Source organism: Peromyscus leucopus, chromosome 2, assembly GCF_004664715.2.
Source record: "Peromyscus leucopus breed LL Stock chromosome 2, UCI_PerLeu_2.1, whole genome shotgun sequence".
NCBI classification, from domain to species: domain Eukaryota; kingdom Metazoa; phylum Chordata; class Mammalia; order Rodentia; family Cricetidae; genus Peromyscus; species Peromyscus leucopus.
The window spans coordinates 107,983,268-108,010,381 of NC_051064.1; the positions used below are offsets into that span (position 1 = coordinate 107,983,268).

The following is a 27,114-nucleotide window of genomic DNA, read 5'->3' on the forward strand; positions in this document are numbered from 1 at the left end:
ACTGTCCTTATATCTTAAATTAACCCATTTCTATAAATCTATACCTTGCCACGTGGCTGGTGGTTTACTGGCGTCTTTACATGGCGGTGGCTGCAGTGTCTCTCCCTCCTTCTTCCTGTTTCCCCAATTCTCCTCTCTCCTTGTCCCACCTACACTTCCTGTCTGGTCACTGGCCATCAGTGTTTTATTTATATAGAGCGATATCCACAGCACTGGAGGAAAAGAGGGCTACCCAGAAGCCCCCTTACAGGTGGTGAGAACAGGGATGTAGGGCTAAGCCCTCTCTCAGTAGATTACTAAAAATGAAATCCATCATCAGTTATTTGAGCTGCCTAGTTCTTTATCAAGAGGACTAGTGATATTTCTTCTCACGGATGCCATGATGGTTGAGATGGAAAAAAGAGCCTGACTTGGGAGTCGGCACTCCCATAGGCCTGACTCTGCCAGGCATCCATTGGCTCTTCAGAAATAAGTGAAGGGCATGGTATGGACTCTGGGAAGATGTAGGCTCTAGTAAGACAGCACTCAACAACCTGTAATAATTAAGAGCTGCTCTCATGAAGAAACATATTCTGAAGCCCAGAGTGCATGAGCAATGAACTGATTTGACTATCAACCCCAGCACTGCGCTCCCTGTTGTCTGTGTTTAGGCAGGTGTCTATGAAGGGACACCAGAAGAAGTCCACGAGGACAGAAGGAGTGTTCCAGCTGGAAACCCGGAAGCCATGGCTGACATCACTCCGAACAGGCTCTTCCCCGAAGATGTGATGCTGACCAGGCCCTCCCAAGATAAGGGTAAGTTGTATTTCCCCTGGAATCTCTTCGCTACCGAATTGTTTTAAAGGGGAGCATGGCCAAGATCATAATTTATTTATAGATATATAGTGGACATTTATTATGTTCCTAGTAACTTGATTGTAAGGGCTGTCTTCCCCTGAGTAATGGAAAGAACACTGCATTTAGAGGCAAATGGCTTAAGTTCAAGACTACACAAGTGTGAACTTAACAGTTGTGTGGTGAGTTTGTATTCCAGTAGTTCAATTTCTCCATCAAAAAGGGAATCTGAGCACGGACCTCACAGGAGTTATGAGGACCAGATCCAACAGTATGTCATGTGACAGTCTTGTTCTTTTCTTGTCTGCCTGTTGACCCTGCTCTTACCATTAGCAAACTGACATGCCATGCAGCATCATGAAGTGACTATTTCAGCTGCATTTTCTTCCTTCACATTAGTCAGAACCCTCTATTATAAATGAGAATTAAATCATACTTGGTTAAACCACACGCTTGAAGTAGGACCACGTGGCAGAAACTCAAGGCATGCCTGGATCCAGGGACACAGATAATATCACAAGGACAAAGTATCCCGAGTTCTCCTCTAATGTAACTGTGTTTTTCAGGCAGAGTCAAGTCCTATAAAGTCTAGCTGGCAGCAAGCATTGATAGAGTTACAAACTATTCTCTGATAAGCCCCAAAGGACAACTTGTAATTTTTATCTTTCCAAAGATAAATGACATGAGTCTTGCATTGTCTCTGATTGAGTCACATGCCATCGCCGATTAAAAACCTATGATGATCTGGTTGGACCAGGCTGTGTCACATTCCCATTGAGCTAGGAGTGGGTACAGTCATTTCTACCAAACAACACATCCTCTGTCTTAGTTACTTTTCTATTGTGAAGAGACACCATGACCAATGCACCATATAGAAGAAAGAGTTATAGAGGGTTTACAGTTCCAAAGGGCTAGAATTCATGGCCATCATGGCGGGAAACATGGCAGCAGTCAGGCAGGCATGGTACTGGTGCAGCTGAGAGCTCATGTCTTATCTGTAAGCACAAGGCACATGAGGGTGAGCTAATGGGGAATGGTATGAGCTTTGAAAACCTCAAAACCCACTCCAGTGGCATACTTCCTCCAACGAAGCTACACATCCTAATCCTTCCCAAATAGCTCTACCAACTGGGGACCACATATTCAAATATATGAGCTTATGTGGGCCATTCTCACCCAAGCCAAGACCCACCCCATGGAAGGAAAACAAGTCAACTGCTATGAAGAGAATCAGAGTAGATGCTGCAAAGATGCAGGAAAGGAATGCCCATTGCGCCAGGTGGTGCTGGTGCATGCCTTTAGTCCCAGCACTCATGACGCAGAGGCAGACTGACCTCTGAGTTCAAGGTCAGCCTGGTCTACACAGTGAGTTCAGGACAATCAGGGCTGCACAGAAAAATCCTGTCTTGAAAACCCAAAAAGGAAGGTCCATTGCAGCATACTAGTCTACTGAAAGTCACGGATGTGATGTATTACAGCCAGAATAGGATGAATTCAGTGATCAAAAGGTGGAATCAGCATCCTTTAAAATCTACTTCAGCCTCATGGGCTTCCCCTGTGCCACTCACTTGTCCTTCCTGCCCCGCCCCGACACTCTCTGCTACGGTCAAATGATTTCAGAGCATGTCATGAGCTTAAATGGTCTTAAATTTTTACTTCATCTCTTTCCTCTACCTGGGATGCTCCCATGCCCCCTCTCTTAGCTTATTGTGTCCCATCGCCTCTTCAAATTCATCCTTAATGTCACTTCTGAAGTTGTCATATCTTCAGCTCATTTCTACTTTCCAAAATACTAATTATTTTATCCTGAAGAGACTCAGGCAAGCTAGGATGTATTTCTTAAATGATACAAATAAAATAGTTAGCAGGCAAATCACAGACACGGTGAAGATGTTTTCCATATACATATTGTATTAGTTCCTTCATTATTGTTGTGATAAAATACCATGACCAAGGCAACTTAAAGAAGAAGTATATTGGGCTTATAGTCCCTCATGGCTAGGAGGCATGGCAGCAAGTGGCAGGCATGGTGGCAGGATCAGGAAGCTGAGAACTCAGTCTTCAGTGGCAAGCAGAGAGAGAGCAAACTGTAGTAGGGCGAGGCTGTTTCATCTCAAAGCCCACCCCCAGTAACAGACTTCTTCCAGCAAGGCTGCACCACCTAAACTTCCCCCAAACAGTGCTACTAACTGGGAACCTAGTGTTCAACTACATGAGCCTACAGGGCCATTTCTCATCTAAGCTGCCGTACATGATTACCGATTCGACCAAGAACTCACATAGGGAATATATACATCTTTCATGTAAGCATCTTTATAGTCACAAAATACAAAACAGAAATTAATCATTAAAAAGAATGATAGATATTGAAATTGGAAAGATACTTGAACTGGCATTTCATCATAGAGGAAGAGAAGGTATCCAAAGGTAAATATGCCATGAGAGCCCAAGTTCATTGACTCTCCCTGAACTGCAAGTGAAGGCTACCTGCCATCAAAATGCCTGCAATGGAAAAGACTAGAAATATTCAGTGTTGGTAAAGATATGGACCAGGTAGAATATTTATATTCTGAGGAGATTGTAAACTAGGACCATCACCTTGGAAAACTGTGAATATTAAAATCAAACACATGCACATTCAATGGCCTAGACACACCAGGCTACATATATCCCTGGCAGAAACATGTATTTAATTAACAAAAATATACAAATTGATTGTGCCAGAACATTTTTATAACAGTCTCAAGTAGAAACTGTTCAAATGAGGAGGAGAATGGAGGTCTGGGCATGACAGGAGCCTGAAAGCCCAGCACTTGGGAGACAGAGGTAGAATGATAGAGCGTTTAAGGCAGCCTTGACTACCTACTGAGGACTGTGTCTTCTAGGGGGAAACGCTGCCACAACAAAAACACAGAGTGAATAAATATGTCACATCCTGTCCACACACTAGAAGAGGAAATTCAGTCATAGTAAAGGAGAAGCTGCAACTAACTATCTGCAACAACCTGAAAGAATCTCTCAACATAAGCTGAATGCAAATGTGCAGCACCAAGGAGTGCAAACTGCATTGCTGCATTAGTGCAAAGGTCAAAGGTGGATAGAATGCATCAACATCGGGAGTCAGAACAGCTGTTACCTGTGGTGAGGAAGAATGTGAAGCAGAGAGCCCCAACACCGGAGCCGCTTGCTTTGATCTGTGTGTGTGAAGATGTGCAGCTGGAGCCAGACCTTGGTCTGTAGTTTTGTGATGCATTCCCCTGTGTAGTATGTTGTCATTGAATCTTAAAACAGGACTAGGGATGCAGTTCAGTTGTGAGTGCTTGCCTAGCATGGACAAAACTCCAGGTCTTCGATTCACAGCACTGCAGAAGAAGAAGAAAAATACAAAAGCAAACAAAAAATCATGAAAGTAAAAAATATAAAAAGGTTTTAAAAAGAGCGGGTAACTATTAAACACAAACAACACTATATCTTCTAAAATGAGAAAATTTTAAATTCTGAAGAGCAGAAGCCTTAGTTATCGGGAAAGAGATTTAAAAAGCAGAGAAAAGTTTAAAAATATGGTATAAGAAAATAGATACAAACATTTCAATAGCAGTAAATTCTATACATGTTAAACTTACTAGCTAGAAGATGCATTCAAATTTTTCAAAATTCAAAGTATTTTTGTGTTCTTTGCATGCCCCGTACGCCTCAAGGTATGGGGATTTAGTGATGAAAGAAACAGCCAAAGAATTCTCCTCCTCTCATGCACATAGGACTGAAGACCCTATCTCCCATTCTGCACAAAAAAAAAAAAAAAAAAAAAAATCAACTCAAAATGGATCAAGGGCCTTAGTGTAACAAAATGAAACCTGACATCACAAGAAGGACACACCGGGAAAACCTTAGAAATGTAGGTATAGGAACCAATTTAGACAAAACAGTGGTGAGAACTGACAAATGAGATGTACGAATACAAATACTTCTGGCCACAAAGGAAGCAGCAGAGCACACAGTCAGCCTACAGAATGAGGAGAGATCTTTGCCAGCTAGATCGAGAATGTATGGAGTTCAACACTGAAAATCAAATAAGCCATTCAATAACTGGGCACATGAATACAACAGACACTTCTCAAAAGAAGTACAAATAAATTACATGGGAAAGCACTCAACTTCCTCAGCGGTCCAAGAATGTAAATCAAAACCATCCTGAGATTCCACCTTCCCCAATCAGAATGGCTATGACAACAACAGAAAACAAACTCTAGAGAGAATGTTGAGGGGCCCCTTAAACACTGCTGGTGGGGTTGTGAATTTTAGGACAGCTGCTATGGAAATCGATATGACAGTCTTTGAAAAAAAACTAAACATGGAACAGCCACATGACACAGCTATTACCAGGGATGGGTGTGAAGATAGAGAACTAAGTCGGCCCGCTTGAGGTTATCAGAGCACTGCTGAAAACAGCCAAGTTACAGAGTCACCTTCAACAGAGGACCCGCTAAAGAAAATCACACACACACACACACACACACACACACACACACACACACACACACTTTATGTTATTAAGAAGAATGGGGAGGATGGAGAGATGATTCCATTAGTAAATATCTTGCCTTGGTATGTGTGCATGAGAACTCGAATTTGATCATCGTTACCTGTGTTTAAACAAATCAACAGCAACAACAAAAACAGGCATGGTGCTATGCTTTGTAATTCCATCCCTTGAGAGACAGAGATAGGCAAGATCCCTGGGACTCACTGGCCAGCCCAGTGCGTTCCAGGCCAGTGAGAAGGTCTGTCTCAAAAAACAAGGGAGACAGAGCCTGAGGAACAACACCCAAGTTGGACTGCTGGCTTCCATAGACACATACACACTAACACCTGGAAGAATGGAATTATCATTCACAGGGAAGTGGATGAAATTGGAGAGGAACTGAAAACTCAAAAGGAATTAATCATGTTTTCTGCCTCATGTGGAAAGACACTAACAAGGAAGAGAAAAGGGTCCATGTGGAGGGAGGTGGTAGGTAAGACAAGATAATAGATGTGGTGAATAAGATCAAAATGCATACACTGAATAGAAAAGAATTCCACAATGAACTGCATTCTTTTGTACAATTAATATATAGTAATAAAGAATCCCAGTCCCCATAGGGGTTACTTTCTGATCCAATGAAGACAGACAAAAATAATAAAACATTCTTATATGAAATGGAGGTAAATGATATAAAAAAGGAAAGAACATTAAGGAGGCCATGGACGTTGGAACTTGAATGTGTCTGTGGATGACCTCAACGGCCTCAAGTAGATCCAGAAAGGATAGTTAATCCTGCTTGTCAACTGCATTTAGAGTCATACAGGAGACATGCCTCTTGACGTGTCTGTGAGGAAACTTCCTGAGAGATTTAGCTGGGAAGGCTAGGCCCATGCTGCCTGTGGGTCTCACCATCCCACATTCTAGAGTTCTGGACTGAATAAAGAACAGGAAAGAAGAAAAGGCAAGCTAAGTAGCAACATTCAGCTCTCTCCCCTACCTGACTGTGGATTCAGCATGACCAGCCACCCCAGGTCCCTACTGCCTTGACCACCCCGCCATGATGGAGTGTGAGCCACATTCAACACCCCTTCCATAAATTGCTTTTCTCAGAGGTTATATCATAGCAGTAAAAATAGTATAGGCATATTGTATCTGATATAAGAATATTCTAGGGAGAAAGAAAAAAGGAGGAAATACTCCAGGCCAGAGTTGGTCATAGGTGTTGGTCCCTGTGACTGGACCAGAGAGGCTGCAGAGAGAGAGCAGTGAGGGAAGAAGGCCAGCACAGGCTTTTCGAAATCCCTTTGAGAGCTTTGGCCTTTGCTCTCAGTGAGACTTTTTTTCAAACCATCAAGAACTTCCAGCACACAAAAAAGTCATAATCAGAGCTGTGTTTTAAAGAACAACCTGGCTGAGAATAGGTAGGTTATAAGCTAAGTTGGGGAAATTTGTTGTTGTTGTAGTGATTTAGGTGAGAGGTTGGTGGAGGGCTGGCTCTGTGATAGGACTGTGGAGGTGTGCCTGGATTTACCATAAAACCTTGTTAGAGATAACAGGTGAATGCTGACAGGATGTGAGATAAGGAAGAAAAGAAGGATGTCTCCAACACTTGGGGCCTGAGATACCCGAGCAATGGGAAAGGTATTATCGACTTTTTTAGAGGACAGTAGATTTAAAGACTAGAAAATTTTAAAAAGGAAATCATGAGATTGGTATGAAATCCAATATGCCAAATGGAAACGGCATGAAGGATTATGGTGGATATGGAATTGTCTGTTGAAGATATACATTTGTGAATTATGTTTCTAAGATGATTCCATAATGCTTTTTATGAACCAATAAGAAAGATTAAGAAGCAGGGGACTGGAGAGATGGCTCAGTGGTTAAGAGCACTTGGTCATACAGAGGATCTGGGTTTGGTTCCCAGCACCCAACATGGTAGTTCACAGTCATCCATAACTCCAGTTCCAGCAGATCCAACATCCTCTTCTGGTCTCCGCAGGCACTAGGTGCACATGTGAAATACACACATACATGCAGGCAAAACACTCAAAACCTATAAGGTAGAATAAAAACACTTTTAAAAAGAAAGAAAAAGTGCCCAACTATGTGTTTAGCATCTTATTTTTGCTAAAACTGTCCTGCTAACTTCTCTAGAAAAAAGTGAGCCACCTTCCTCTGGGAACTGACCCTCTTTTGAAGTAGTTTGAGGGTCACATACTTCTTGCAATAGGATAAAATCTTCTCATTTGGCTCATTTAATTAATAGACACCAGTCACTTTCCTTGTTGCATATTTTTAGATACACTTCTTATGATAAGTAGTTCGTGTCTGAAATGAAAATGACCCTGCAGCACCCACAGACTGAATATGAAGCTGCACCAACTGACGAAGAGGTGACAGTTTTATGGTTATGACAAGTTTACAGCTGAGAACTATTTATCGGGTTGCCTACCCATGCAAACAACCCTTATGGACTTTTCACATTGGCACGTTATCTTCTACTTAATTTTATGATTGATAATACATGTTGATGGCTGTTCAATTAACTTAAACTTTTTTTTTTTTTTTTTTTGGTTTTTTTCAAGACAGGTTTTCTCTGTGTAGCTTTGCGCCTTTCCTGGGATTCACTTGGTAGTCCAGGCTGGCCTCGAACTCACAGAGATCCGCCTGGCTCTGCCTCCTGAGTGCTGGAATTAAAGGCGTGTGCCACTACCGCCCAACAACTTAAGAAACTTTAAGAAAGATAAAAACTACCAAAAGGCCGGGCAGTGGTGGTGCACGACTTTAATCCCAGTACTCGGGAGGCAGAGGCAGGTAGATCTCTGTGAGTTCAAGGCCAGCCTGGTCTACAAAGCAAGTTCCAGGAAAGGTGCAAAAATACACAGAGAAACCCTGTCTTGAAAAACCAAAAAAAAAAAAAAAGAAAGAAAGAAAGAAAGAAAAGAAAAAGAAAAAGAACCTACCAAAAGACTACACAGGCCATTTTGATGGTAGAGAAAATCTCTGAGGCTGAAGAACTTCAGAACAGAGGGTCAGAAACAATGGGAAGAGCCATTAAGCTGGGGAAAAGCTTTGGTTCGCTGGGGAATTAGCACTCTTTATGAATATGTGCTTGATCCTTGCACAGTCACATAGAAGGGGCTGTTAGTTGCTATTATTGGTTGTTTTTACTCTTTTGGGTGGCCCACCACCCAGCTCCCAAATAAAGGAGGCTTATTCTTACTTATAAATGCCTTAGCTTGGCTTATTTCTAGTCAGCTATTCTTTACTTAAACTATCCCGTCTATCTTTTCCCTCTTGGCTTTTACCTTTTTCTATTTCTTTATACCTTCCTTTCCTTCTTATTCTATGTCTGGCTGTTTAGCTGGGTGGCTGGCCCCTTCTTTTCTCATTCCTTCATCTCTCTTGCTCCTGATCTTTCTTGCTTCTTCTCCTTCTATTTCTTCTCTCTGTCTGCCAGCCCTGCCTATCCTTTCTCCTGCCTCACTATTGGCCATTCAGCTCTTTATTAGACCAATTGGGTGTTTTAGACAGGCAAGTAACACAGCTTCAGAGAGTTAAACAAATGCAACATAAAAGAATGCAACACATCTTTGCATCATTAAAACAAATGTTCCATAGCATAAACAAATGTAACACATCTTAAAATAATATTCCACAACAAGTTACCCAACTTCAGGGATTTGTAACAGACTCTGCAAGACGAAGGTGGCTTATCCCAGACCATGCAGACCATGCTGTTGGTTTCATTGGCACAGTGACTAAAGGACCGAACAGAGAAAAGTTTGATTTGGTCTCAGAGTTTGCTCCATAGTCCTCAGCTCTGCTACTTCTAGGGCTGTGTTAGGGAAGAGCATCAGAGTGGTAAAAGCATGTGGGGAAGATGTAGGTCATGATGGACAGGAAGCCGAGAGCAAAGACAGGATAGGGATAGCCTTTAAAGGGTTACTCTCTGCTGACGTGCTTCCTCTAAGCAGGCTCTACCTCCTGAAGTTTCCAGAACCTTACAAAACAGTGTCTCCATGGAAAACAGAACATCAGACACATGAGCCTTGAGGGACATCTCCTGCTCTAATGAGCGCATGCCCAGACGGCATTCCACTTTCTTCACCCGTAGTCTGCCTTTTCCTGCGGGTGCAGTATCGCCAGGGATGAGTACAGAGGTGTCCCTAAGAGCTGATGATGGTGTCTCAGGGCTTTTCCTATTTCCCTTACAGGTGGGTATGTGGAGGCTTTGGAGGTGACCAAAGAAACCCCAAGTCCAAGTACCATTAGGTCAAACTCCTCTTCAGAGGATACTTATGACGATGTGGGGTGCTCCAGAGAAGATCTGTAAGTGTCCTCTCACCTTCCAGAAGGAGGGACGTGGCAAGACTGTGAAGGTGTGCTGGGTTAATGGTCTGTATATCTTTCTCCACAGACCCAAGTGGGACTTCTCCAGCTCATTCACCTCAGACAGCGGTAAGTGCTGGTTAGAATCATGGAATCACGGAGTGCTGCTGAGGCTGAGCCGTGATTGTGGACTTTTCTTTGGACACATTTTCAGTGATTAAGAACTGGATGTGGAGACGAAGAGCAGTGGTACAGAGGCATGTGTTTAGAGGAGGGAAGGACGTTCTTATGGCAGAAAGCCTCTCCACATGAAACTGTTCTTTTTGCCCTGCCTTAACAGAGCAAGTCTGATAAGTGGTATGTGTTTTTATTTAAAACACCATCAGGGCTTCCTAGTGCTTGTTAATTTTTGATTATGTGGATGTGAGTATGAGTGGGGGCGGGTATGCATGTATGTACAGGTGTCTGTGGAAGCCAATTGTGTTAGGTTCCATGGAGCTGGAGCCATTTTTTTGAATCTACCTGATGGTGTGAGAACTGAACTTGGGTCCTATGCAATCGGAGTATGTGGCCCCAACTTCCTAGTGCTTTTAATATCAATGTCAACAGGGCCTAAAGCAGTGGTTCTCAGCCTTCATAATGCTGTGACCCTTTAATACAGTTCTTCATGTTGTGGTGACCCCCCCACCATAAAATTGTTTCCATTGCTACTTCATAATGGTAATTTTGCTACTGTTATGAATCATAATGTAAATATCTAATATGCAGGATATTTAATACGTGACCCTGATGAAAGGGTTGTTAGACCTCCAAAGGGTCATGACCCACAGGTTGAGAATCTCTGGCCTGAAGGCTTTGGCTGGCCTGCCCCTCTTTCCAACATCTGTGTAGCTTCATCTCACACTATATTCAGTTTTCCCCTTTAAGAGGCTTTCCTGTTAACTCTGCCTCTGCAATGCCAACCAGAAGATGTTTGCAGGTGCCCATCCCCATTTAAAGTAATACTTGGTGGCTAAGCATTCAAAGATATGAGCCTCTGGGGCTATTCTCAAATCTCTACAGAGGATATTTATTTTTCAGGTAGTCTTTTCCAATAACATAAAATAGCAGATTTTCATATCTTTTTTTTTTTTAGAGATCCATAGTTATGTTTACCCCTCCCTCCGTTCCCCTTCTCTCCTATCTTCTTTCCCATTTCCTGCTTAGACCTACATAGTGAGTTTCAGGATAGCCTGTGCTAAAGAGTGAGACAGTCTCTCTCTTTGTAATATATATTCCATACACACACACACACACACACACACACACACACACACACACACACACACACTGAGCTAATCAAATACTATTCTGGGCTGGCTCCTTAGAGTCCAGAAATTTGACATGTATCCAATATTCACTCTTTAATAAGAGAACAGAGGTACAGAGAGAAGTTAAAGAACTCTGCATGCTCACTGTATTCCAGCAAAGTTTGAAACTTTAACATTTATACATTGACTCCAATACTCTTTCCTGTAGACTCTGTTTCCAGACTACCATCTGTGTCCATCTGTGTATATTAAGCTTATGTGTTAGGCTGGTGCAAAGGGAGACGTTCTTTAGTATACATGGGTTTTCCTTTGTCTCCCCAGCGTTTAGCATGCTGTATCATGCATGGATGTTCACAGCTCTTCTGCACTAACTGTGGGAAGGGGAAGGATGGAGGGTGAAGGGCATATATCTGTTGAGAAACAAGCTGCCTTTGGCTGAAGCAGATCCCACATGGAATCAGACGCAGAAGACATGCCTAATTCCCATTTATACAGCTTTATAGATGTTTATAAATTTTTATCATGTGCTTATGAAAACATGCATATACTTCAACAAAACTCAGTTAGCTAAAAAAAAGTTGAAAGTACTTGGAAGCTCATAGGTATCTATTCATGGTTTTTTTTTGTGTGTGTATGTGTGTGTATGCTTCTTAATTTCAGAGGAAAATAGTGAAGACATGTATGAAGATATATACAAAGCAAAGAATAATGACCAAAAAACAAAGTGAGTTTCTTTCTTGGATTTGGATTGTATGCTGATGGTGTTTCTTGTTTACCTAGTAAGCCATGGTTGAAAACATGGCACCATCCCCTGCCACCATTGTTGGGGAAGATTGCTCAGAGTGATGATAAGTTACTAAAATAACTGCATTGTCATTGGCAGCATATTCCCTAGCATGTACAATCATACATCATAAGATTGAAGATTTGTTGCTTTCTCCTTGGAGACAAATGTTCATTTTCTAGAGTAGAGAACTTTTATATTATGTGTTAAGAAGTAGTTGAGACAAGGGAAGTAAATAACAATAGAATTTTTCTTGGCTTTATAGTTGCTTTTCTAGGATCAAAGCAATAAATATAACTTAGCTTTTGTCTTTGTGAGTTAGTCAGGCAGACTCTGGGATTTAGGATTTCCTCACAGGTATTGCAGATGATGTTTGCTCAAATGATCAACACTGGTCAAGTTTAATTAGGAAGAACAAGGAAAAGAAAAGAGCATAGTCAACAGTGAGGAGTCTGGGGATGAGGGACACTGTGATACTGGGCTGGTTATGTAGGTGAACTCTCTTTTGACTACATCCTCCTAAGCCAAGAGGATATTAGAATTTCATCATCAGCTGGCCCATCAATATGTCACCACTGCTGTACACTCAGTTACTGAAGAGTATATTAAAAATCAATGATGGCAGTTCCAGGAACCAGTAATTCCTCTGATGTGTCTCTAGCATCATTTAGGAGTGAGTTTTTGCCCCAAATTATTTTCTCCTCATGAAGGAAGACTTTGCTTCATAATCTCTACAAAAATGAACACTGTTTGTCGTAGATGACTGTTTGTACACACTATAATTCCTCTTTCCATGGCTGCCTCATATATGCTTTGTATCAGGGTCCCAGGAAACTTCACTCCCAATTGCCGAGGCCTTTCCTTGCACTTCCTCAAGGGAGTCTCTTTCGGACTTGAGGCTGAAGTCTCTGGTCCTTGATAAGCCAATAGCGTTCTATCCCAATTCTAGGACCGTCTCAAACGCCGTGTTGTTTTATCTCCTCATTCCTCTTAGTGTAGATGGAAGAGCAGCCCTGAGAAGACTGCAGCAGCTCTTCAGGAACGAGAAGGGCATATTCAGAATGAAGAAAGCCAAGTCAAATGTCAGGTAAACGGTCCCCGTTAGCTTTTCTTCCTGGAGCATATAGTGTCAGAACTACAACTATAAAGCCCCAGTACATGACACCCTAAAACACAAGTGAGAAAAAATTACCAGTATAGGCAAGCAAGATCCAGAATGGAAAATTTGTAGTCTTCCTTGGCTTCTCGTGTCATTATCACTAAATATTATGTTAGTAGTTATATCCTTTCATGTTCTCTTGGACCCACACTCTCCAGTGGTCTTCATGTTCTCTTGTCCACACCCCCAAGTGGTCTTCATGTTCTCTTGTCCACACTCTCCAATGGTCTTCATGTTCTTTTGGACCCACACTCTCCAGTGGTCTTCATGTTCTCTTGTCCACACTCTCCAGTGGTCTTCATGTTCTCTTGGACCCACACCCCCAAGTGGTCTTCATGTTCTCTTGTCCACACTCTCCAATGGTCTTCATGTTCTCTTGTCCACACTCTCCAGTGGTCTTCATGTTCTCTTGGACCCACACCCCCAAGTGGTCTTCATGTTCTCTTGTCCACACTCTCCAATGGTCTTCATGTTCTCTTGTCCACACTCTCCAGTGGTCTTCATGTTCTCTTGGACCCACACCCCCAAGTGGTCTTCATATTCTCTTGTCCACACTCTCCAATGGTCTTCATGTTCTTTTGGACCCACACCCCCAAGTGGTCTTCATGTTCTCTTGTCCACACATACTCCAGTGGTCTTCATGTTCTCTTGTCCACACTCTCTAGTGGTCTTCATGTTCTCTTGTCCACACTCTCTAGTGGTCTTCATGTTCTCTTGTCCGCACATACTCCAGTGGTCTTCATGTTCTCTTGTCCACACTCTCCAGTGGTCTTCATGTTCTTTTAGACCCACACTCTCCAGTGGTCTTCATGTTCTCTTGTCCACACATACTCCAGTGGTCTTCATGTTCTCTTGTCCACACTCTCCAGTGGTCTTCATGTTCTTTTGGACCCACACTCTCCAGTGGTCTTCATGTTCTCTTGTCCACACATACTCCAGTGGTCTTCATGTTCTCTTGTCCACATTCTCCAGTGGTCTTCATGTTCTCTTGTCCACACATACTCCAGTGGTCTTCATGTTCTCTTGGCTGCACACTCTCCAGTGATCTTCATGTTCTCTTGTCCACACATACTCCAGTGATCTTCATGTTCTCTTGGCTGCACACTCTCCAGTGGTCTTCCTTGTATACACATGCATGTTTACTTTGTCTTCTTTGAAAGCAGCAATGTGTGTCTCATGTGGTCATGGGTAATCTGCTCTGCTGACCTGCCTGTGAATCTCAAGGTCTTGGACTTAGAAAGGCGCTGTCCCCATGTAACCTCCAAATTCACCAGCAGTGAAAGAGACAGGAGTTTCTTCCATGTTTTTTTGTACAGGACCATGGTTCCCTCATGAATGCAGTGGGAGGGGGACTATATGGTCTTTGGGGACAGCCTTTCTGTACAATATCAATACAGATAATACAGGTCTAGATCTGTCCTTTGTGAGGGCACTGGAAAATAATCTGCTAGGATCTTCACCTGCATTAGATAGAATGAAGCTACTCTCCTTGAAAGCTCTTCCCAATTACATTGCCTTGAAATTTTGTGATTTTAATTCCAGTTGTCCGCTGGGGCTAGATCTCCCAGGAGAGCCAATGGACAGGAGGTGGGTACTGGATCACAGTCTGGATCACAGCGGAAGAGATTTTGTTACTTGATTTTCTGTCCCCCTTCAGGACAGAAACTGTATCCAATCATCTCGCTCACCTAGCATCAGGGCCTGGCTCATGGCTACTACAAAAATACCTGTAGTACTGAGTTTAAATTAAAGGCATTAAATAAATAGGCTTTTTTCCTTTCTTTTCTATTTTTTCCTTTCCCTTTTCCTATCACACATCTCTTTCCATGTGACCTCTTTAGTAATGAGAGAAGAGAACCAAACCTAGCTAGACATCCTCTCCCACTTAGCAATTTGCCATCTTACATTTCCACCGGACCAGCGTTTCTCTGGAGAAGTCTTCCTTTAGCTTAAAAAACACAGACAGGCTGCAATGTCTGCAGAGAGTTCCGATGAATTCATCTGTGCACTGTTCTTTCTCATCAATCCTCATGCTCACTGAGTAGATCTGACTGTATCTTAGAAGGCTGTGAGGCAGCCTGAGTGGTCTAGTTAGGAAGTGAGTTACCGGCAGTCCACAGGGATGAACGAGCTCATCTGGAGTAGGGTAGAGCCAGTCAGAATAGAGCTGCAAGAGTCTCACGTCAGTGCTATCTGGACCAGGATGCCTTGCCATTAGGATGGTGTTTTGGATATATCTATTAATGAGCATGACTTTGTTCTTTGACATTTATTTATTTATTTATTTATTTATTTATTTATTTATTTATTTGTCTTTTCTTCATTAGCAATGGATTTTCCATGTCACTGCCTGACTTAGGTAAGTAATGATGTTGTCCACTGATACTTTGTCTTCAGGATTGGTGTGTTAAGGGGCAGGGGAAGAACATTGGTAATCTTTCCTGCTTTCCCAGTGAAAACTGGACCCATCAGAATGAAGGAAGATAACTTAAACAATGGTACTTCCTGCTTTGGAAAGATGAAACATTTTCTGGCACTTCCGTAAATAGATGTCATTGTTTTTATAGGAGGCTTTAGAACCCACATCTGTACTTTGGATTGGGATTTGTACCCAAGACTCTGTGACTATGAAGCTTAGGCATTCTGCATTGATACACATACCTCTGATGGATTTGACAGCCAGATTAAGACATGATAAATTAAGTATGAACGTGCTGCAGTCCACACACTAACTGAATAAGAATGGGTTACTGGGACACTTTTAATTTGATAATAAAACAGCACTGTGTAAGTTATCATAATGCCTGACATATAAGATGCATATCCTATACATGTCATACATATCTCAATACATGTCCAGTCTATGGCATTTGTTGATAAATGAGGACTATGTAATTTTTGTTCATTGGTTTTTGTTCATGGGCACAAAATATACTTTCATTTATAACTATGGCTCAGTGATTCAAATATATATTTCAGAAATATAAACTGCCACACTGAATAACCAAAGTTATTATAGATCTGATGAATGCAGCTCTACCAAATGTTGTCATAAAAAATCTCAAAGGCAACTTAGAATAGGAATTCATCTTGCAGATAGATTATTCCTAATCCTCAAATCCACAAACCAAATTGCTCCAAAATCTGAAACTTTTTATTACTACCATAGTTGAAAAATTCTGTACCTGAATTCATGTGACAGGCATGGCACATAGAAGGCACAGTAAACAACTATATGATATTACCATTAGGATATGTGTAATAAATGTATATGAAACAATTACTAATTTGAGTTTATATTTGACTCCTATGTCCATGATACCATCTCTATATATCTTCTAGATGTGTATATGCAAATACTCTAAAACCCAAAAAGATTTGGCATCTGAAATTTTCTGTCCCAAAGCACTCAAAATAAGTGATGTTAAAACTATACCTCACACACAAAGCTTAGAGGTATTGAGGAAAATTAGTAAAGCTAAGAGTAATTATGAATAATTGAACATGAATTGTGAACATATCTAAATGTTCCAAATTTGTTCAAATGGTGAATCATCTGAAAAATCATGGAATTCTATATCACATGGTAGTATGAACATTATAAGCTGGACATGTCTAATTATTATTATGTACTAACTCAGATTCAATGTAATACAATAGTATTGCAAAGGAACAATTACTTCAAACCAATACAACTTTGTATATGTTGGGAGGAGAGGGATCAGCAAAGACATTACCATTTTCCCCCACTGGATATTCTGAAAAGCCCTCTCAATATACTAGTAATATAAATTGTTTTTTAGTTCCAGAAAATGGGGACAACTTATGCCTTAACAAAATCAAATGGATGTAAATGCACATGTAGGTCAGATATTCAGGGAACTCACTACTTTTTATTCCCTCAATTGATTTTTTTCCCCAAAGAGACTCATTTTGTTCCAGTCTGTCTATGTAATCAGAAAAGAAGGCTTGATGATGTATCTGTATACTTAGGTCATTGTGTATAATTTGGAAAACTGGGTGTATATAAAGAATACCTAATAATTTTTTTGTCTTGTCTCTGCCCTAGGACTCGGGTCTGAGGACATTACCATCTATGATGATGTGGACACAAGTGAGAAAGAATCAAAGTAAGTAATTTTATTTCACTGGTCATCTCTGCTGGCACTGGCCACTGCCTAATGCTTTGATACAGGTGATAAGTTTTGAAGCTCTGGTTATTGGGTATCCTCTGCTGCCGATGTAATAAGCCAATTAAGCCAAATTTGATAAACAGAGCAAAGCAATTCCCAGGTGACTCTCAGGAAGGCAGGGGCAGTATGGAGACCAAATCTTAAGTAGCCTGTGGGCATGGTCTTGAGTAGCCCCAGGGAGGCTCTCTTAGGGATGGGACCTGGGGAGAGAGAGATGTGGGGCTTCAACCTAATCAGGAGAGCCAGATCCTGAGAGACCAGACAAACATTTCCAAAGAGAAAACAATGAATACACCTGTAGACATCCCAACAAGTGTACCAAGTCAAAGGCATTGGAGCTCCGGGGTGCTTTTGTTTCTTATCTTTGAATCTAGAGATTTGAAATTGTCAATACATTTAAACAGTAATCTTTTGTGTGCACTGCAAAGCGTGGGATAGCAAGGGCTGTTTGGTAGAACAGTTTTCAAGGTCTAAATAACTGTCATCTGTAGAAAGGAAGCTTTTCTTACCTCAGTGGTCTTCACAGCTTCTTCCTCCTTTTCATCTCCACCAGCTGCACAGCTGGTGATGGAGGACTTTCATTTTCACCTCCCTGTCCCTACTCACTCTACTTGGACTTGTGCTGGGGTCTTGGTAAAGCCACTAACAATCCTTTGTTAAACCCAGGAGACATTCTAAAGGTCAGATCAAACTTGGATTTTTTTACAGTGTTTTACAATTTTGGTCATGCCATTCTTTTTTTTTTTTTTTTGGTTTTTTCGAGACAGGGTTTCTCTGCGTAGCTTTGCGCCTTTCCTGGAGCTCACTTGGTAGCCCAGGCTGGCCTCGAACTCACAGAGATCCGCCTGGCTCTGCCTCCCGAGTGCTGGGATTAAAGGCGTGCGCCACCACCGCCTGGCTGGTCATGCCATTCTTAAAGGGGGAAAGTGTCCTGTTCTCCCCCACCCCACCCCCATTCCTCCTCTTGGTTTCCCTTATGCTTTTTGTGTGAGTCCTGGCTGCCCATCCATGCTTTAAGTGTTGTATGTTCTTAGGATGCTCTATGTCAGCTCTATTCTCCTTCATACACTCCTTGTTTCTTCTTTTTGCAGGACTGGGGATTGATGCAAGGCATCATATATTCTAAGCAAGCACTCTATGCAGCCCTCGTCCTTCATTTTGTGTTATTTCATTTTCAGAGTTTTGCTAAGTTGTCCAAGCTGGCCTTGAACTTGGGATCTTCCTGCCTTACATTCCCAAGTAGCTTGAGTTACAGGTGTGATTCCCCTAGTTTTCACTCCTGTATATTTTTTACTGTTCTCTCACCTACACTCAAGATTTCATTATAACCAAAACATCAAAATTTATATTTTAAGATCAGATTTTTTTCTGAGTCACAGTAAGTGTGGAGAGGTGTTTGCTATTAACCTACAGTTATTAGATCATTCACTTCTATGACTTTATCTTCTTGGCTTGATACCCTTTTTATTAGAACATTATCCTCATAGTTGTAAGAATTCATTTTCTTGATTACATTTTCATGTAGTCTCATAACTCTGTGATCCTACAACCTTAGCTTTCAGGTCTAAGTCATGTGGCCTGACTCCAGAAAGCAGTATGTTAAGTTGGGCTTGTTATAAAACTGCACACAATGATCTAGAATCTCAAGATGGTAGCTTTAGTGTCTGTTAGAGTGTCAGCACTGTTAGAAGTAGTGAAAAAGAATAGTAATGTTTATAAGTGGAGGAGAGGTGAGAAACAGAGGCCACAGCTCTGTATGTGTGGAAAACACTGTGTTCCAAGGTTTCTGGGATGAGTGTGGTGACACACACTTTTAATCCCAGCACTCTGGAGGCAGAGGCAGGAGGATCTCTATGAGTTTAAGGCCAGCCTGGTCCATGCAGTAAATTCTAAAGCCAGTCAGGGCTATATAGTATGACTCTGTCTGAAAAAAAAATCAAAAGAAAGTTTATTGAAACAAAAGGCATATAATCAGGAAAGAAGCAGATGTAGCATGACATGAGATTAGAAGAATGCTCTGGAATTTTTAGACAACAGCCCTGTAATACCAACTTAAAAGAATGAAACCTTTTCCTTGAAAAATAGCTTGTGAACATAAGTTATAAAGAATAGCCGGGCGGTGGTGGCGCACGCCTTTAATCCCAGCACTCGGGAGGCAGAGGCAGGCGGATCTCTGTGAGTTCGAGGCCAGCCTGGTCTACCAAGTGAGTTCCAGGAAAGGCACAAAGCTACACAAAGAAACCCTGTCTCGAAAAACAAAAAACAAAAAACAAAAAAAAAAAAATAAAGAATAATAAAGCCAACCACACCATCTTTAATAACCAAGCACCAAAATATGGCCAACCCTGTCCTCATCATCATATGCACACCTGCTCACTGGCCTCCCCCAGGGCGAGTGCCTTCCCTGCTTTTGTTCTTTTCCTGTTCAAAACAAAATCAGATTAATTGAATTATAGATGACAAAAATACTGCTTCATTGTAAAAGTGATTTCATCCTTTATACATAATTCTGTACCTGAGTTTACTCAAATCCACTGTTTTGCTACCATGATTTGTTTGTTTTTACTGCTCTTGGATTGATATTCCAGCGTGTACATGTGTGTGCCACATTAATTCATCTATTCTCTTGTTGGTAGGTACTTAGTTCCTGAGTGATTTTGCTTTTATGACTAGTACTTCCACAGATAATAGATTCATGTATCCTGTGTGCACTTGGAAGGGGAAATACAAACCATACATGGAATATAAATTCACAAGTGCCAGCCTAGCACATAAGGGTTTGCATTGATTGCAATGTTAACACACGGAACAGAGAGAAGTCATTTTTGTCAAGTGGGTGTCTGTAAATAGTATCACATCATTATAGTAATTGGCATTACTAACAAGCTTCAGTGTGGAGTTACTCACACTCATGTCTTTGTCCTATAAAGTCTGTCCATATCTTTTGATTGCTTTTTTGTTGTGTTGCTGGTATTTTTCTTCATCTTGGGTTTTAAAACAATTCGTTTTTGAACAGAGCTCTTTTCTCACTTTCATGTCAGTTCCTACAATATCTTCTCCAACTGTTGGCTAGCCTTTTCAAGTTTGTTTCTAGTCTTCCAAAGAATGATAATTTAAATTTGAAATTCTAATTTTTTTACTATTGCTTTTTATGTCTTCTAAAGAACTCTTTCTCCCAGCTCATATGACATTCTCCTAAACTCTCTTCTAAATGTTACAACTTTGCCTTTTAAACTTAACCCTTAGACCCACCTGAACTGATTTTTTTTTCCTTTTTGTTTTTCAAGACAGAGTTTCTATGTGTAGCCCCACCTGTCCTGGAACTTGCTCTATAGACCAGGCTTGTAAATGGACATATCTGTCCCTCCCACCAATTCCCAATTAACCACTCAGAGGCTTATGTTAATTATAAATGCTTGGCTGGTAGCTCAGGCTTACACCGATAAATTAACCCATAATTCTTATCTATGTTTAGTCACATGGTGGTGTATCTTTTTTCAGTGTGACTTTATAATCTTCCTCTGTGTCTGGCTGGTGACTCCTCACTCTAACCTTCTCCTTCCCAGCATTCTCAGTTTGGCCACTCCACCTATACTTCCTGCCTGGCTACTAGCCAATCAGCATTTTATTAAATTTGACAAATCTTTACAGTGTACAAGAAGATTATTCCACAGCATTTCCCCCCTTTTGTCTAATTAAAAAGGAAGGTTTTAACTTTAACATAGTAAGATTGTATATAACAAAAGCAGTTATTAAGTAAGAATTACAGTAACACTCTCTAATCCATTTACATTTGACAAAATTAGAGAAAATAATTATCTTAGTGATTCTAAAGTTTTCTATCTAATTTACTTTCTATTATATCTAAGGAAAACTTTGTTTAGTTTTTTCTTGACCATTATCCATAACAACTCATAACCAACCCCCCTAAACAATGACAAATAGCCATAATTTATTTTGGGGCATAGCTCTCTAGACTACTTCCTGTTGATTGGGGAGGTTGGTAGTCTTTTTGGGATCCTGAGAAAATTTTGCATAATTGTTAAGTCTTAACTGTAGTATTTTGTGGAACTGGATCATCTGGGCCATTATTTTCATTGGTGTCTGGTCCCCTTGCTCTGAAAATATATAAACTTTTAAAGGTAACATATATCTATGTATTAATACAAATACAAACTGTGCATTGTACACAAGCCAGTCAAAGACAATTTTTTATTTTATGTCTGTGCAGGTAAAATGTATGTTACATGCCTTATAGTTACTTTAGGTTTATTTTCCTATGTCTGTAGTTAGGATTTCAAGGGGGTCTTCCTTAATCAAACCTGATTTTCCTTAACCCAGAATGAATCCATAACCTCTCATTTTTTGTGGAAACAAAGCAAAAAAAAAAAAAAAACCTCTTTTCCAAAGCAACATATACCTTGACTTAAATTTTGAAGTCAAGAATTTTTAAAATATATAGGTTGGTTTAATCCAGCAGTTTTTATAATCAAATGTCTCTTAGCAGTTATCATTTGTTAGCTGCTAAAAATTTTAAGGACAGCACAATAACATACAGTATCCATATTCTCTGTATATTTTCCACCCTTATGTGGCTTTTTAAAAATATTTATTCCCTTTTAAAGGATCTTACTTTATTATTTTAAAACTTTACATATTTTATTTTTTACAACTGTCTATACCTTCTTTTCTCTCCCAAGTCTATGTATTCTTTTTAAGTGCTGTGACTCATTTAGAGGTTTTTTTTTCTTTTTTCTGAATCTGTCTTTTCTGCATATCTCTTTTTCTGACCACATGAGTCTTTAAACTACTAAGCAGGTGTGGTTAGGACCAAAGTGATGGTTTTGGCAGTTGGCTCCTACATATTCCTTAGTTCTGAGTGCCTAGTTTCACTTAGGAGGTACCAGTGGTAGCCACATTCAATTCACCAACTCTGGGGAGTTTTGGGGTCCATGTTGCCACCAAATAGTGCACTACCCGCTGCTCATAAACCCCATTTAAGTGTTTGGTAGCAGGGCCTCTTAAAATTGCTGCATAGTTTTTGCCAATAACACTGAGCCAGGAAGTTGTCTCTTAAAGGAGCCACACCTCTGCCTGCTGCTAGCAAACAGCCCACCCAAGAAAAAACAGTTACCAAGAAGCTGAGTTTGACTCCATTTTTGTGTTTAGAATCCTTTGTAAAGCTTTGTCAGGTTTTATGTGGAAATTTCAGCACACATTGGAATGCCATATGTAAGCAGATGTTTCTGTTCTACCCGCCAATTCCTAATAACCACTCAGAGGATTATATTAATTATAAATGCTTGGCTGGTAGCTCAGACTTATTACTAACTCTTATACTTAAATTAACTCATAATTCTTATCTATGTTTAGCCATGTGGTTTGGTACCTTTTCTCAGTACTGCATTCTCATCTTGCTTCCTCTGAAACTCCTCACTCTGACGTTCTCCTTCCCAGCATTCTCAGTTTGGCTGCCCTACCTACACTTCCTGCCTGACTACTGGCCAGTGTTTTATTAAACCGATTCGAGTGACAAATCTTTTACAGTGTACAAGAGGATTATTCCACAGCACAGGCTGGCCTTGAACTTGAATCCCCCTGCCTCTGCCTCTTAAGGGGTGGGATTAAAGGCATGTGCCACCATTGCCATGCAGAAGAGAGGCTTCCCTGGCCCAGAATTGAACCCAGGCCTTGGTAGTGAGAGTGCTGAATCCTAACTACTAGACCACCAAGGACTGAGTTTTATCATAATTACAGGGTGAAAGTAGCTTCATTTTTTAGTTCTTCCTTTCTCCTGTTCCACAACCTTCAAAGACTTGGGATATATTGTTTTAGGATAGAAAATAACTTTGAAGTGGGTGTTTGCCCGGCCTGTTCCTTTTTGTACTCACGGTGGAGCTCCTTTTTAACCATTTCACACACAGCTCATACTAAGCCCCATTCTGTGCCTGGCATTGTGCATTGCTTGTAGCAGATCCAGTTGGACTTTGTCAGGGTCCCAGCTTCTGTGAGCTGAGCAGAGACAATGAGCATGCAGCAGTCAGAAAAGAAGTGATCTCTAGAGCCTTTTTCTAGGCTCCAGTGATAAGAGATGATGAAAAAGGAGAGGAGTGGGAGATTCCCAGAAAGTCCCACTGGCCTCCTAAGTTGGTGGCTTCCGTACTTAATCCTTCCTCTACTGATGGACCCTGTGACCAAAACCTGAAGGAAAAGTGGTCTTGGTAGCAGAGGTCTACAATCCCAGCCTCTAGGGAGGTTAAGGCAGAGGAATAGTAAGTTCAAGACCTACCTGGGCCAAATAGTTAAGGTTTGAGATATAGTTAAATGACAGTGTGCTTGCCTTGCATGTACAAGCCCTGAGTTCAGTCCCCAGGACTGCATACTCTGAAGGGAATCATAATATAATGTCTATGAAAATGTGAAGTTTCTCAGACATGTGTCTTTTAGTCTTCCCAGTGCAGTTACTGAAATATTTAGACATGTCAACACTATAGACCTCTGGATGGTTGGTAGAAGAGGATTTTTTTTTTTTTAATTTTTCTCATCTCAATGAAGGGCACTGCATTAACTTAGGCAAGTGATATTTTGAAGTAGTAGTATGGTGAAAGACTCTGGAGTCAAACACACCTGTATTCGGCAGTGCTAACTCATGATGAATTAGCAAAAAATCAGATAGGTACTTAAAATGTTTCTAATCATTCTATAATACTTTTCCATGCATTTTTTTTTACATACAAACATGTAAGCATCACAAACTGGAATCCACATGAGAGAAAACATAAGGTTTTGTCACCTCATTTAATATTACACTTTCCAGATCTGCCATTTCCCCACAATTTTCATTTTTACTTACAGGTAGAATCCCTTTGTATCTAGGTACCACACTTTAGAAAATAATTATTTTTAATTGTGTGGATGTGTGGGGGTATGTGCAGGTACCCTTGGAGTTCAGAGATGTTGGATCCCCTGGAGCTAGAGTTCCAAGTAGTTTTGAGCTGGGGACTGCACCTGGGTTCTTGTGTAATACGAGCACATGCTCCTAACTACTTGGCTGTCCCTCCAGTCCCTGTGCCACACTTTCCTTATCCACTTATCTGTTGATAGATGGCTAGGCTGGTTCCAATTCCTTGTTATTGTAGAAACTGCAGTAAAGAAAGTAGATGCGTACGTATCACTGTAGTAGACAGAAAGTCCTTTGGGTATGTGTCCTAGACCTGGGTTATGTGATAATTTTATTTTTAACTTTTTAGAAACCTCTGTACTTACTTCTATAATAGTTATGCAAATTTGCCCTCCCATAAGCGTTGATTTTTGGTGGTGTTAGCCATTTCTACCTGGTGTGAGAATTGCAAGTTTACTTAGTAGGATGTACACTTTAGAGACAAAAAAAAAAAAAAAAAAATCTGAGGCTCAGAAAGGAGATAGGCATGATTACAAAGTGACTAATTTGGTTTCTGGTTTCAAATTTGGGCCACTAAGATGAGAGGTCAGCAGTTTCAGGCCTGTGGGCCAGTGTGGCCTGCTATTGTTTTTTTTTTTTTGTTTGTTTGTTTGTTTTTTAATGAAGTCACAACAGTGGAGCTAATAGTTGCTATAGAGAATGTAGCCTGTAAAGCCAAGATATTCACTGTACAGCCTTGCTGTGAATATGGAAGCAAATTTTACAGGTGATGTTTTCAACTATTTTGGTCTTTGACCTAGAAAGCATTGGTGATCCTGTAAATATTTACTAGTTCAATTTTAACTTACTTGATCAAAACATTTTTCTCCTCAGAGATGAAGATAAATTAAAAACTTGGAAGCTTAAGTTTTTGACATCAAAGTGGAAAAAGGGGGAAAAAGACAGTGAAGGATCCAAAAGGTAAGAAGACAAGGAAGCTCACAACTTCACTGTGGCAGTTTCCACGTCTGACCTTGGGCAAGACCTTAAATCTGATTTTCAGGTTCCTTGTCTGCAACTGAGAAGTAGCAACACTTGCCTCATAGTACAACTGGGAGGATTAAAAGAGACGAAGATATAAAAACAGTTCCTTGCATTCATTCCCAACCTCCTCCCTCCTCTCCACTGATGAGAAACAAGAAAGCCTGGGAGGTAGCCCTTAGCAAACAATGAAGGCCTTCCAAAGTTCTTACCTCTTAGGCCATAGCAGCATTCTTCCAGAAGGATAGAACTTAGAATACCAATTAGGACTGACAGCCATTACTAAAATGTCAGTTTAATTATGACGACAGTCAGTGTTAGAATGCAATGGTCATGCTCTCAGCTTGGGAGGTGCCCTCCACTCCTGTGATTTGGACTGGCTGAATGGAGAGTGAGTATATGCTCTGCTTTGTCAGTGGTTCCTTAGCTATGTTCTCCTCTTCCTGAGTGCTGTGAATGAGGTAGGATGGGGGACAAAACTTCCTGGGGAAATCCTTAGTAAATAGTGAGTGATTTGCCTATATCAGGAAACCAATGGTTTTCCCAGGGTATCTCCAAGTTGGACATTTGTCCACAGAAAATTGAAACAACTCAGACTGGCAAAGGCACCCCCTCCTTCAAGTTTATTTTCTCTGAATTTGGAAACAGGTATTCAGACTAAAGTTGATTTTTTTTTTTTTACATTGAACATCATAGTTGTTTGCATAGCCCTGCAAAAGAGAAATCCAAGGTCAGGAAGGTTTCTGACCTTTTATCCAACAGTTTTATCTAGTATCAATATGAATCCATCTTTTTTGAGAAACAATTTCCAGTAAACTTATTCTCAATTTCAAAATGCAATAATGCATCATTATTTAAGAACAATAGTGGATCAATTTCTTGTCCTTTTATAATGGTTTCTGGGACAGCTTATTCTACCAATCACTTACAAAGGTTAGGCGAGTATTCAAATAAAAAGGCATGCATGACCCAAATGGACACTGTATTGAGGGAATGGTCAAACACCTGTGTATGATGCCAGGAACTAGCATTTTCTGTAGGTTAGTGCAGACACACTGAAGGATGTTAAACAAGAGTGCAGTGATTAATTTCAGAAAGACATCCCTATGACAGGGATGCAGATAATTTATATATATATATATATATATATATATATATATATATATATATATATATATATATGAACAGGCATGGAAATGGTATTTTTGACAGTGGTCAGGGTCTGAGATGGATATTTCCAGATTTTTGGCTTTTTATTCAGGAAAGAAAGAAAAAACAATGCACACTGCAAAGTATTGGGGAAACTTTATTCCAAGAGTTATAACAGGTCAGAATATACTCTAAGAGAGCAGCAGATCTCAGGGGCCCAAGGTTATTGTTTGAGGATTCTTCTTATGGGATCAAGGAGAGCAGGGGCCAGTTACTCACAGGCATAGTTAGAGTGGTTCTCTTAGATTGTGTTATATGATCATGTGTCTCCTGTGCATGTCCAATCCCATATTGCACCTGATTTTAGTCATGTATGTACAGTTATGGGCATTCTCCCCTGAAAGTTCACTTGGGAATATGGTTTTATCACACATGTACCCTAAGCCCATTCACACCTTTCCATTTCTGTAGCAAGACAAAAGAAGAGTAGAACTGAATGCAATCTAGGTTGGATGGTCATTTACAGTGGAAGGTGTATATACAGTATGATGGAGATTTATTCAGAGGTGTGTGTGTGGATAAGAGTCGCAAGTTGTCACGTGCATTTGTAGCCCTTTCCAAGTAGGGTATCAGGCTACTAAACTATGCCCCATGCAGATTACTGTGGCAGGCAAGCAAGAATGGGGCTGTGAGTAGAAGCATGGGAAGGATACCCCAATATAGAAGATGCTCCTCGCTGACACTGATAAAAAGGGGAACCAAATTCCATTTATAAAGCAGGAGGCAGAACAAGGGAAGGGTCTCAGGCAGCTTTGGGGATTGATTAGTTCATTTGATGTGTTTCACATTTCACCCATGTGTGCTGCACCTTGCTGTCCATGTAGTTCTTACTTTTCCTGTTGCT

At 40.7% G+C, this 27,114-nt stretch overlaps 1 protein-coding gene across 4 annotated transcripts in view; it reads left to right on the forward strand.

The window, feature by feature from the left end:
* The window catches only part of Fyb2 (FYN binding protein 2), a 112,811-nt gene that overhangs the window by 80,862 nt on the left and 4,835 nt on the right, over positions 1-27,114 (forward strand). Inside the window, exons 9-17 of one of the 4 annotated variants that reach the window (XM_028887938.2) lie at positions 651-795; positions 9,580-9,694; positions 9,783-9,823; positions 11,665-11,728; positions 12,783-12,875; positions 14,490-14,534; positions 15,275-15,306; positions 17,017-17,077; positions 24,915-25,001. In XM_028887938.2, coding sequence (XP_028743771.1) covers positions 651-795; positions 9,580-9,694; positions 9,783-9,823; positions 11,665-11,728; positions 12,783-12,875; positions 14,490-14,534; positions 15,275-15,306; positions 17,017-17,077; positions 24,915-25,001 — 683 coding nt within the window. The remainder of the gene's footprint in view (positions 1-650; positions 796-9,579; positions 9,695-9,782; positions 9,824-11,664; positions 11,729-12,782; positions 12,876-14,489; positions 14,535-15,274; positions 15,307-17,016; positions 17,078-24,914; positions 25,002-27,114) is intronic. The other 3 variants (XM_028887948.2, XM_037202761.1, XM_037202762.1) reach the window with 3 other exon arrangements.